Source organism: Triticum aestivum, chromosome 3A (genome assembly GCF_018294505.1).
Source record: "Triticum aestivum cultivar Chinese Spring chromosome 3A, IWGSC CS RefSeq v2.1, whole genome shotgun sequence".
Taxonomy (NCBI): Eukaryota; Viridiplantae; Streptophyta; class Magnoliopsida; order Poales; family Poaceae; genus Triticum; species Triticum aestivum.
In genome coordinates this window covers 717289045-717300453 of record NC_057800.1, presented here as the reverse complement: position 1 = coordinate 717300453, position 11409 = coordinate 717289045, and the positions used below count along the sequence as shown (strand labels likewise).

General features: G+C 50.8%; 1 protein-coding gene across 1 annotated transcript; it reads right to left on the bottom strand.

Annotated features, from left to right (window-relative positions):
• Window positions 1-8649: 8649 nt before the first annotated feature.
• LOC123057245 (L-type lectin-domain containing receptor kinase IX.1-like) lies at window positions 8650-10712 on the bottom strand. The gene is made up of 2 exons (XM_044480325.1): window positions 9340-10712; window positions 8650-9244 (listed from the first exon to the last, which is right to left on the bottom strand). Exons 1-2 carry the CDS (start codon window positions 10710-10712, stop codon window positions 8650-8652), a joined length of 1968 nt encoding a protein of 655 aa, XP_044336260.1.
• Between the last annotated feature and the right edge of the window lie 697 nt (window positions 10713-11409).

Below are 11409 nucleotides of genomic sequence, written 5' to 3'. Positions count from 1 at the left end.
CATACTTCGGACGACCTGTTCGGCAATTCGACTGCCGCACAAACGATGCAAGATCCAGGGAGGCAGACAAGCCATGCCGCATTATGGAACTCCCAGGTGGTCTCTGTTACGAGCGGTATACCTGTTTTAAATACAATTCCGCGGCCTGCCCCTGGTCAGGACATACTGAATAGTCCAATATCTTTTGCTTACCGCACTATTTGTATCGTTCGGCTTTGATAAATAGCCTCTCTATAAACAATGCTTAGCTTCTTGTCTATTTTTTGCATTATCTTCTTTTCACATTTATGTTTATTAAATGACATGATTGCACCCGTACACCATGGTACGGCAAACACGCCAGGGGCTTCAGTACCCCTCATAATGGTGTGAGAAGTCCGTACACTTTCACAAGTGCGGCACCCCGAACTTATAGCACTATATGCATCGGCTCCGAATCATGATTTGGGTCAATAGTTGGGTTTGCCCGGCTCCTATGTTTTGGTGCCTTACGTTCCGCTCTATCGGCTAAGGTAGCACTAGGAGAACCACTGCGATTGTGCCCCGGTTCAGCTGGGTTAAGCACCTCAGTGGAGAAAGCTAAAACTGACTGTCATGATGTGGCGAGAGACCGGTCGCTGTTCGAGAGGTTTTTCGAGTCCCTAAAGGCTTATGCCGCTTCGAGCGAGGAGCTGGCTTTGTCCGGCCAAGGCGTGGATAGCGCCCCGAACTCGGTCTTCCGAACTAGGGGCTTCGCCGAAATTTAAAATTATAGAGTTCTATGGCTAAGTGAGAGTGTTCAAGCATTATAGTCCGATTGCCTGGTTCGTTGTGCTGAGCGCCTCCCTCGAAGGACCCAACTATGGGAAAAAGAGCGCTCAGGTTTATCCCGAACACCCCAGCACTAGTGGCACGGGGGCAGAAGCCGACGACTGGCCATCTCTCAATTTTTGATAAACGGCCGCACAGAAAGTAATATTTTAAATTCAATAAGCATTGCTTAGCGCATATGAACAAGTTTTCAGCGCACAGGATAAACACGAGCGAGTTCATTCAAATATCACATCCTTGGTACATTCATCCGCCACAAGGCGGGCACCTGCAAGAACATCCTTGTAGTAGTTCTCGGGCTTGCGATGCTCCTTCCCCGGCGGCGGCCCGTCCTTCACAAGCTTCTCACCGTCCAGCTTACCCCAGTGCACCTTTGCACGGGCAAGGGCCTGACGGGCACCTTCGATGCAGATGGAGCGCTTGATGACCTCAAGCCTCGGACAGGCCTCCACCAGCCACCGCACCAGCCCGAAATAGCTCCCAGGCAGGGCCTCTCTGGGCCACAGCCGAACTATGAAGCCCTTCATGGCCTGCTCGGCCGCCTTGTGGAGCTCGACCAGCTGTTTCAGCTGGTCGCTCAAGGGCACAGGATGTCCGGCCTCAGAATACTGAGACCAGAACACCTTCTCTGTCGAGCTACCCTCTTCAGCTCGGTAGAATGCGGCAGCGTCGGACACGCTGCGGGGAAGATCTGCGAATGCCCCTGGAGAGCTCCGGATTCGGGTAAGTAACAGGTAGTTCACTTTTATATTTCTGCTTTGCATAAAGAATGCCCTACCCGCTGCTATCTTCCTCATCTCCTTCAACTCTTGGAGGGCCTTTTGGGCTTTGGCCTTGGTAGACTTGGCAGCCCCTAGGGCCGTTGCAAGCTCGGATGCTTGCGCCTTCGACTCCAGCTCCAAACTCTCATGTTTTTTCATGAGAGCATGCAGCTCTTGCCGCACTTCGCCAACCTGAGCCCCAAGTCTGTCTCGCTCGGTGCGCTTCGCGGCCGTTTTCTTTTCGGCCTCAGACAGCGCCTGCTTAAGGGTCGCCACCTCAGTCGTGGCCCCTACAATAAGCAGTACAATCCTGTTACTCTTTTTTGCAATCAAGCCTTTTTATAAGCACTTTTTCTGTAAGGTATTTCTTACCTTCTTCCTCCTCGAGCCGCCGCTTGGCAAGGCCGAGCTCTTGCTCGGTCCGCTCGTGGTCCTGCTTCAGGACACCCACCTCCGCAGTCAGTGCAGCGGTGGATAGCAGCGAAGCCTGCATACGCATATTGACTCTTTTTTAGACTCCTGCGAAATTTAATAGATCCTCTATTCGGCTTTTCTTTTCGAACGCCGAACAGAGCATCAGGGGCTACTGTCTATGCGGTAATATTTTTACATATTTTTACTTACCTCAAAGCCTGTTAGAAGGCTAGCGCAAGCTTCAGTCAGTCCGCTCTTGGCGGACTGAACCTTCTGGATCACCGTACTCATAATAGTACGGCACCCCTCATCGATGGAGGCGTCGTCAAGCACCTCCAGTAGATTGTCCGGCACCTCCGGTTGGACGGAGGCCGCCGGCTCAGAAGGCTTGCTCCTCTTGGAAGGAGTTCGCCTACCGCGGTCCGGAACTGTGGAAGATTAGGGCGCGGTGTCCGGCATAAAGCCGGACTTAGAGCCCCGGGGAGCCTTATCCCCTTCACTCCTGGAGTCCGGGAGGTTGCCTTGCAGCTCCTCCGGGACCACCTCCTCCTGCCCTGGAGCTTGTCGCGACGCCACTTCGGTGTCGTCTGTAGTGCGGGGGGAGACAGCGGGCGGAACTGAGTTCACGTCCGATGAGTCCAGGGAGCCGCCCGACGATTCATCGAATTCGGCCCGGGGCGGACTGCATAATTACATTCGACATTAGGGAAAGCTGTGCAACAAAGGAACATCATGAGTTATTCTGATATCCGCACTTACGATTTCGCCGGACGCTTGGCCCTGTTTGGCCACTCCTCTTTACCCTCTTCGGCGTTGGGGGCGTAGTCCGGCGGAGGGGTGTTCCTTTTTCTAAACCCCTCGGCCTCCCCCGTTGGGGCGGTCTTCCTCTTCTCTCCTCCCTCCGATGGGGGGGGGAGAGTTTTCTTCTTCCTCCTCCTCGTTTTCACGGGAGGTGGGCGTCTCGGACTCATCAGATGACGAGTCCGACACCACCACGTTGCGGGCACTCTTTCGAGTCCCCGTGGTCTTCTTCTTCTTGGCCTTCTTCTCCAGCACCACATAAGGCGCCAGAACCAGCAGCTTCGCTAGTAGAGCTGGGGCTAGGTCTTTGGGCAGCGGAGCCGGACAGTTAATCGGTCCGGATATTGCCCGCCAAGCCTGTCAAAGGTAAGGGAGTTTAGATCCTGCATAGAGTCAAACTATGAAAAAAGCTTAAACATCCTGTAAAAGGTGTAGATGGCATACCTCGCTAGCGTGACGCTGCGAGCTGTTTCCGCGGTCCTCGGAAGCGGATGCGGGAGCCTCGGCGCCCTTGAATAGCATCTTCTAGGCGTCTTCGTACGTCGTGTCGAAGAGCCTGCTGAGGGTTTGATGCTGCGCCGGGTCGAACTCCCACAGATTAAAATCCCGTTGTTGGCACGGGAGGATCCGGCGGACGAGCATAACCTGGATTACATTAACAAGCCGGACTGGCTTGTTCACCAGGGACTGGATGCATGTTTGCAATCCGGTCACCTCTTTTTCGTCACCCCACGACAGGCCCGTCTCTTTCCAGGACATAAGCCGCGTGGGGGTCCGGATCGGAACTCGGGGGTTGCGGTCCATTTCGGATCGCGCGGCTCGGTGATATAAAACCACCCGGATTGCCATCCCTTTAGGGTCTCCACGAAAGAGCCCTCGAACCATAGGACGTTGGCCATCTTGCCCGCCATGGCGCCTCCGCACTCCGCCTGGCCGCCACGCACCACCTTAGGCTTGACGTTGAAGGTCTTGAGCCAGAGGCCGAAATGAGGGTGGACGCGGAGAAAAGCCTCGCACACGACGATAAACGCCGAGATGTTGAGGATGAAGTTCGGAGCCACATCGTGGAAATCCAGGCCGTAGTAGAACATGAGTCCCCGGACAAATGGGTGGAGTGGAGAACCCAGTCCGCGGAGGAAGTGGGGGAGAAATACTACCCTCTCATGGGGCCTTGGGGTGGGGAGAATCTGCCCCTCTTCGGGAAGCCAGTGCGCGATGTCCTTGGACAGGTATCCGGCCTTCCTTAGTTTCTTGACTTTACCCTCCGTGACGGAGGAGACCATCCACTTGCCTCCCGCTCCGGACAATGCTGGAGAAGGTTGAGGTGGGAAGTGCGGGCTTGGGCGCTGGAGCTCGAGTGCGTAGGAGATGGATAGGCAAAGGAGGAAGAAGGCGTAGGTAAAAAGGTGGATCCTTGTCCCCTTATATAGGCGGATGCGGTTGTGCGTCCCCACCAGCCTGGTAAAACTCGCTTGCCTCCCAAGCGCCGTGATAAATGGCGCGATTGGATTACCCACGTCCGTATTGATGAGAATCCCGTAAAAGGGGTACACGATCTCTGCTTTGACAAGACGTGCCAAGGAAACTGCCTCGCAAAACACGCTGAGGTGGAAAAGTGAAATCGATTCGAGTAAAGGATTTGGCCGTAGTGTGGTGACGCACTGCGGAATACGTCAGCAGATTTGATTTGTGTTAATATTATTCTCTCTATGGCAATATGTGGAAGCTTATTTTGCAGAGCCAGACACTACTCTTGGTGTTTACAATCTTCTATGAAGGACTTGGAGGAGGAACCCGCCTTGCAATGCCGAAGACAATTTGCGCGCCGGACTCGTCGTCATTGAAGCCTGGTTCAGGGGCTACTGAGGGAGTCCTGGATTAGGGGGTGTTCGGGTAGCCGGACTATACCTTCAGCCGGACTCCTGGACTATGAAGATACAAGATTGAAGACTTCGTCCCGTGTCCGGATGGGACTTTCCTTGGCGTGGAAGGCAATCTTGGCGATGCGGATATTCAAGATCTCCTACCATTGTAACCAACTCTATGTAACCCTAACCCTATCCGTTGTCTATATAAACCGGAGGGTTGTAGTCCGTAGGCAATAAACTCCATATACAACAATCATACCATATGCTAGCTTCTAGGGTTTAGCCTCCTTGATCTCGTGGTAGATCTACTCTTGTACTACCCATATCATCAATATTAATCAAGCAGGACGTAGGGTTTTACCTCCATCAAGAGGGCTCGAACCTGGGTAAAACATCGTGTTCCCTGCCTCCTATTACCATCCGGCCTAGACGCACAGTTCGGGACCCCCTACCCGAGATCCGCCGGTTTTGACACCGACACTTAGGATTGATTCTAAACCGTGGTTCAAAACAGCAGCCACACGAGCCAGGGGAGTAGTGGTATACGAGTAGAGGCAGGGAAACAGAGTAGCGAGTGATTGTTCGTGTAGCCAAATATCTAGCCAAAAATAGGTGTTGGTTCCAGAATTTGTGATGACAAAAGAGATGGTGTGTAAAGCTGGTAGTTGGTGGTTTATGGAGGAAGGAGTGACTGTTTTGTGGAGCGATGAGAGCATTTGGCTGTTGTAGGTTAATCCAGTCTAGCCACGGAGTTTGATCCAGAAGCAGGGCTTTGATAGCAAATTTCATTAGTAGACAATTATTCTGCACACGAAGATTTTTTAGACCTAGACAATCAACTTTTTTGGCTGACAAACATTTTTTCAGGCAACTAAGCATTGAGCACCGGTTCAAGTTCCCTCTACGACACAGAAGAAGGCTCGACGGATAGTCTGGGGTTTTTAGCACGCTTTTGGGAATGAGGAAGACTGACATAAAGTAGACCCAGATGGAGCAGAGGACAGCAGACAGTAGGATGAGCCTGTCACCCTTGGAGAGGATTTTTGCTCGCCAACCTGTCAAGAATTTTCGGCATCGTTCAATAATGGGTAGAAAGGCGTTTGGAGGTAAATGGGTAGGTGCTAGGGGTAGGCCTAGATAGATTTGCGGAAAGGTTGATGTTCTACACTACAAGGTGGTGGCAATGGAGTCCGCAATTAAAGGGCACACATGCATAGGCATGAATGTAGTTTTTGTTTAGTTTATCATGAGGACTGTAGCCATGCAAAATTTTGAAGAATGTGTTTTATTGCATGGCCACATCATTGGATGCCTTGGCGATGATGAGGGTGCCATCGGCATATTATAGAACGGTCGGTGGCAGGTGTGAGAACAGGGGGTGTCTGAGGTGCCGGAGGTCGCAGTCTTGTGTGATCATTTGTTGAAGGAGGTCAGCAACGATGATGAATAGGTGGGGTGATATGGGGTCTCCTTGTCCGAGGCCGTTCTTGCAGTTTATCCAGTTTCCTGGGATCCCGTTCAACATGATGGTCGTTTTTCCTGTTGAGAGGATATCCTGGATCTAGGCCGAGAATTTTCGCGGGAAGCCGCGGCAGTGTAGGATGGCGGTGAGAGATTCCCATGAGAGAGTGTCGAAGGCTTTGCTGAAGTCTAGTTTTATGACCATGGTTGGGGTTTTGCAAGAATGGCAGGAGCCGATAAGATCCGCATCACAGACAAAATTTTCCGCGATGCAACGACCTGAGATGAAACCAGTCCGGTTTTCGTGAACAAGCAATGGGATTAGCGGTTTTAGTCTATTGGTGAGGACCTTTGCGAAGGCTTTGACGGGGCAATTTTGGAGAGAGATCGGGCGGTAGGAGTCCGGTGTATTTGCTTCTTCTTTTTTTGGTAGCAGAATTAGGTGGGCTCGGTTTAAACATTCGGTTTGGACAGAGAGGTCTTGGAAGTCTGTCATGAACGAAAAGATGTGGTTTTAACGAGATTCCAGTATTTTCTACAGAATAGGGGGCCAAATCCGTCCAGTCCAGGGCTAGCTAGGGGGGGGGGTCATTTGCATGAATGCCTCTTTTATTTCGTCATGAGTAAAGGCAGATTCCATATTGAGGAGTTGGGGTAGCGGTTGGGGGTAGTATTGGTGTGGCTGGAAGGACCAGGAGGTAGGTGGTGAGCCGATAATGGATGTGAAGCGATGCCGTAGAATGGCTGCTTTTTGGGCATGAGAGTGGAACTTTGTCCCATTAGTAGGAGGGAAGTTATAGTGTTCTTGCGAAGCCTCTGGGAGGCAGCGGCATGGAAGTATTATGTGTTCTCCTCACTGTGAATAGCAGCGCGCACTTATCCTCGTTGTTTTCAGAAGGCCAATTTTTTCAGAAATAGTTGTGTGTAGGGCATTGGAGACAACAAGTCTCAACCCCGTGTTCGGGTTTTGAGAGCGGCCGAGCTTCTTCTTTTAGGTCAATGAGATTTATGACTTGTTTTGTAGCTGCTTCGCGGAGGTGGGCTGGTGATCATTTGGATGCCCATTGTTTGAGAGAGGAACATGTTGTTTTCAAGGCTTTGGACAGGGCAACTGCTGAATTTGTTCGTTGGGCCGTGCGACGGTTGGTGGCCCAGCATTTTTGAACGATGTCATGGCATTCTGTGGCGTGAGACCATGAAGACTCGAATCTAGAGTGGTGCGGTTTGGGTACACCTATTTGAATGCATAGGATTAGGGGGACGTGATCGGATGTGATACGTGGAAGTGAGGACAAGGTTGCGTTTGGGAAGCAATTATTCCAAGGCAGATTAAAGAAAGCCCAGTCTAATCCTTCTAAGGTTGGCGGCGCAGAGCGTTTGTTGGACCAAGTGAAGCGTCTGTCAAGCAGTGGAAGTTCGAGTAGGGCTAGCTCATTGATCATGTTGTTAAAAGCATCTGCTTCTCGTTGGTGGAAATTTTGGTTAGAAAACCGGACAAAGTTGAAGTCTCCTACTATTAACCAAGGCGTGTGATTACCTTGTTTCATCAGTTTGAGCTCATCGAGAAAGGCTTGTTTCAGGTTACGGCTTGCGGGAACATATACGTTAGTGATGATGAAGGGTTGTGGTGCGCGAGGGACGTGAGTTTGATCGATGTGGCAAAGTTATGGTGTGTGTGAGAGAGCACCGAGAAGTAATTTGAATTAAACTGTTCCACCAGCCGAGCCGTCGGCTGGTAAAAACATTTTTGGTCGAGAGAGCGAGGTAGGAAGGATCGGAATTTTTATTCAGTAATTTCATTTAGTTTTGATTCCTGCAAAAGGGCGCAGTGGGGGCTAATGCTGATAAGCTCGGAGAGGATATTAGCGCATTTTGACACATCACCAAGTACTCTTACATTCCACAAGCAGATAGATAGGGTGGTGTTACTCATACAGGTAGAAATATACCATGCACTTAGACGAGAATAAGCTACTGATATGAAACGAGAACAAGCAATAGACTAAGGGGTAGATGAAGCAGATGCAAGGTTTGCTCCAGGCACACATGCGAGGGAATAAGTAGACCCGATCAGTCGAGCCGTGGTAGGGACGGCAAGCCGCCGATAGGACGCCACATGGGTCTATATATTTGTAAGTGCCCTGTAGGACATCTATATCCAAAACCTCTAGCACCCCGAACTTCCAAGACGGTATTGTATTCTCTCAGTTTATTCTCTCAGTTTAAAAGCTTTTTCCGAAGTCCAGTATAAGATTGGCAATTTCCTAGTTGGACTGCCATTGATGAAGATACTCAAATGCCAAGGCAATATTGAATTGATCTTGATTACCAAAACAAATACTGATTTATATGAATCAACCTAAGAATTACTTAATGTTGGTGACACCGTCGTGGCCTTTGTAGTATGAGTATTTTGTTTGGCGTCCTGGTACAAGATTCCTATTGGCGATACATCCATGCTCAACATGTTGCCCTTGAATACATGTATGGTATTATTTTGTGATTTTTTGGACTAGAAGCCTGAACAAGATAGGCTACGGCATCAACAGTGGTGTCACTGGCGCTAGGGGAGTCATATCCAATTTAAGCCTCTCTGATCGCAGTGCATACATGGTGTCGTTGATTGACGGCCTGCTGATCGGGTCCTGGTGCACGCATAAGAGGCCAACGAGTAGCGCACGCTTCATCTGCTGCCGGCCGGCACTAGACTCACCACCTAACAGCCTGCCATCTACGGCCTCTAGGAGCGCATGCCTATGGTACAAACTCCTTACCCATGATGCCAATGGAGGCCTATTGTTGAGACGCACCGTCGGATCCCTTCCAGAGACCATCTCTAGTAGGACAATGCCAAAACTGTACATGTCTGACTGCCTATTCCGCTGGCTCGTGTTGACAAACACAGGGTCTATATATCCGTAAGTGCCCTGCACAACGTCTGTGGTTTGTGCCCCGGTTTCTTGGTCAACAGACCTTGCCAATCCGAAGTCGCCTAACTTGGCACCATACGAAGGGTCAAGCAGCACGTTGCTTGATTTGATATCACCATGTACGACACATTGCTTGTGTTGCTCACAATCTACGTGGAGGTATTGCAGTGCAGATCCTAGGTCCAGGATGATCTCGTACCTGTTTGTCAAAGCATGCATGTTACGATTATGTATCAAAGAAAAAACTAAGTTGCAGTGATGTAGATGATTTGGAGGTGGTATTACAATACATACCTCTTGGACCATGGCAACCAACTGTTGCCTCCGTGTAGGTGTTGATCAAGGCTACCTTGTGGCAACAACTCATACACAAGGAATAGACGTGTGTACTTGTCGTCCCGCCACCAGCAAACGAACTCAATCAGGTTCCTCGGGCAATCGTAGCACCATCCTATCAATTCGACAAGGTTCCGGTGCCTCAGGCGACTAGCAATCCCGAGTTCATCCTCGAACGCCTTCCTCCCCTCGTGGGATGTTGCCGGTTTGAATATTTTTATCGCCACTGCTCTTGATGGATTTGTCAGCTGGCCCCGATAAACAGAGGCAGAACCTCCTTCCCCGAGCTTGTTTTCCTTTGCAAATTTGTTGGCCGCACGTGCTAGCTTAGGACAATCAAAATGCCCAAGACCCCTGGCGAGAGCTGTGTAATGCTTCCTTCTCGTGCATAACTGCCATCGGCGGGCGCGAACAAAGATGCACACAATTGCAATAACTCCAATAAGTGGAACAATTATTACCTCTACTAGCAGTTTGCACGTCATCTTTGGCGGTAGAACCTTGGAGCTTTGCGTGTGCGGAGCCAAGGTGGAGTGAAACGACCAGGATATGATTTTGTGTATCTCGACCCCCTGGCCGGTAGCAGCTGAGAAGCCGATAACCACTTTGTTAGGCAAGTGATCCCTCAGGTTAACACTGGTGTTGACATGGTAGGTGGCGTCGCCGATCTGGAGAACGGCTGCTAGGATCTTGGTGTCGTTACCGTAGCTGATGTGGCAAGTCATTGGGAGGCCCGACGTGAGGTTTCTGCCAGGCGATGTCGCGTTGGTGTACGCCCGGGATTGGATGGAGTTGACGTCGATGCCCATGTGGCTGCCGCTATGGTCGACCTCAGGGTTCATGTGGGTGTCCAACTCGACCGCTACGGAACGGTTGGCGCCGGTCGCGACCCTGCCGACGTCTTTCGGGTAGAGGCCAAGGTTGCGACCGTTGTCGAGGGGATCGGGGATGCTCGTTGGAGGATAGTGGCCCAGGAAGAAAGCCAGGCCATCGCCAGTGGAGTTGCTGCCGTTTACAGCCTCGATTCGGAAGGTGAAGGAGGTGTTGAATCCGGCGAGCTCGCCGGTGGCGGCGTCCCACAGAGTCACAGAGTGCTCGTGCAACACCCGGCCTAGGCTGTTGCTTGGACTCCCGCCGGCTTTTGTCAGATGGATCATCCGAGAGCCGTTGTCGAAGCGCGCGTGGCGCTGGAAGCGAAGGTGCTTGGTGGCCTCATAGCCACCGGGGCCGGAGAAGTTGGCGCTGAAAGAGAACGAGGTAGCACGAGGCCATATCGAGCAGCAGAGGAGCATGAGGATCTGTATTCGGTGGGAGAAACGCATGGCAGCCATTTGCTTTGGAAGGAAGCTCGTGAACAAGCACATCCTAGCTATATATTGGCTCGTGATCTAGATGAATATTTGGCGATGCAAACGAACAGCCAGCTGCCGGGGGCATCGGGCTCGGGCCTCGACGTCATGCCGCACGCAAATCCCGTGTACATGTCGCCTCTGGTAATGTCCGTTAAGCAGAAAGATATAAGCCAAACGACAAGGCCTCACCACCTTTCTGCGCTGTCTCCTAGGTGAGAAAAGAAGTACTGCTACTACAGGATGTACTTGGGAATGGCCATCTCAGACCATCTTTTTTGGCTGGTTTCCCTTCCTGCCTCCTACATGATCGATGTTGATATATCAACTCCAAGTTCGTTCGTCTCTGGAATGAAGTGTCATGAGCTGAGCTCACGTTTCATGATTTGTCGTTGCACAATAAGCATTTCCGGATCCACCGTCACATACATCTTCGTCGCATGAGCCTGGCCTTTGTTATGTTGTTGAGATCAACCATTATTCTTGGCAACAAGCCGAAAAGGGGTAATTCAAACTTCGTGATGAAAATTGGGGACAGGCTTTACAGTTTCTAGCAGTTGCTTTTCATTACCATAGGTTTTTCTCATTCGGTTATTCTAAAAAAGGAAAACATTGTTTTGGGGCATTAAAAGATGTAAACATTTTTTGAATATTTCAAAGATTTTGAAAATACGTGAAC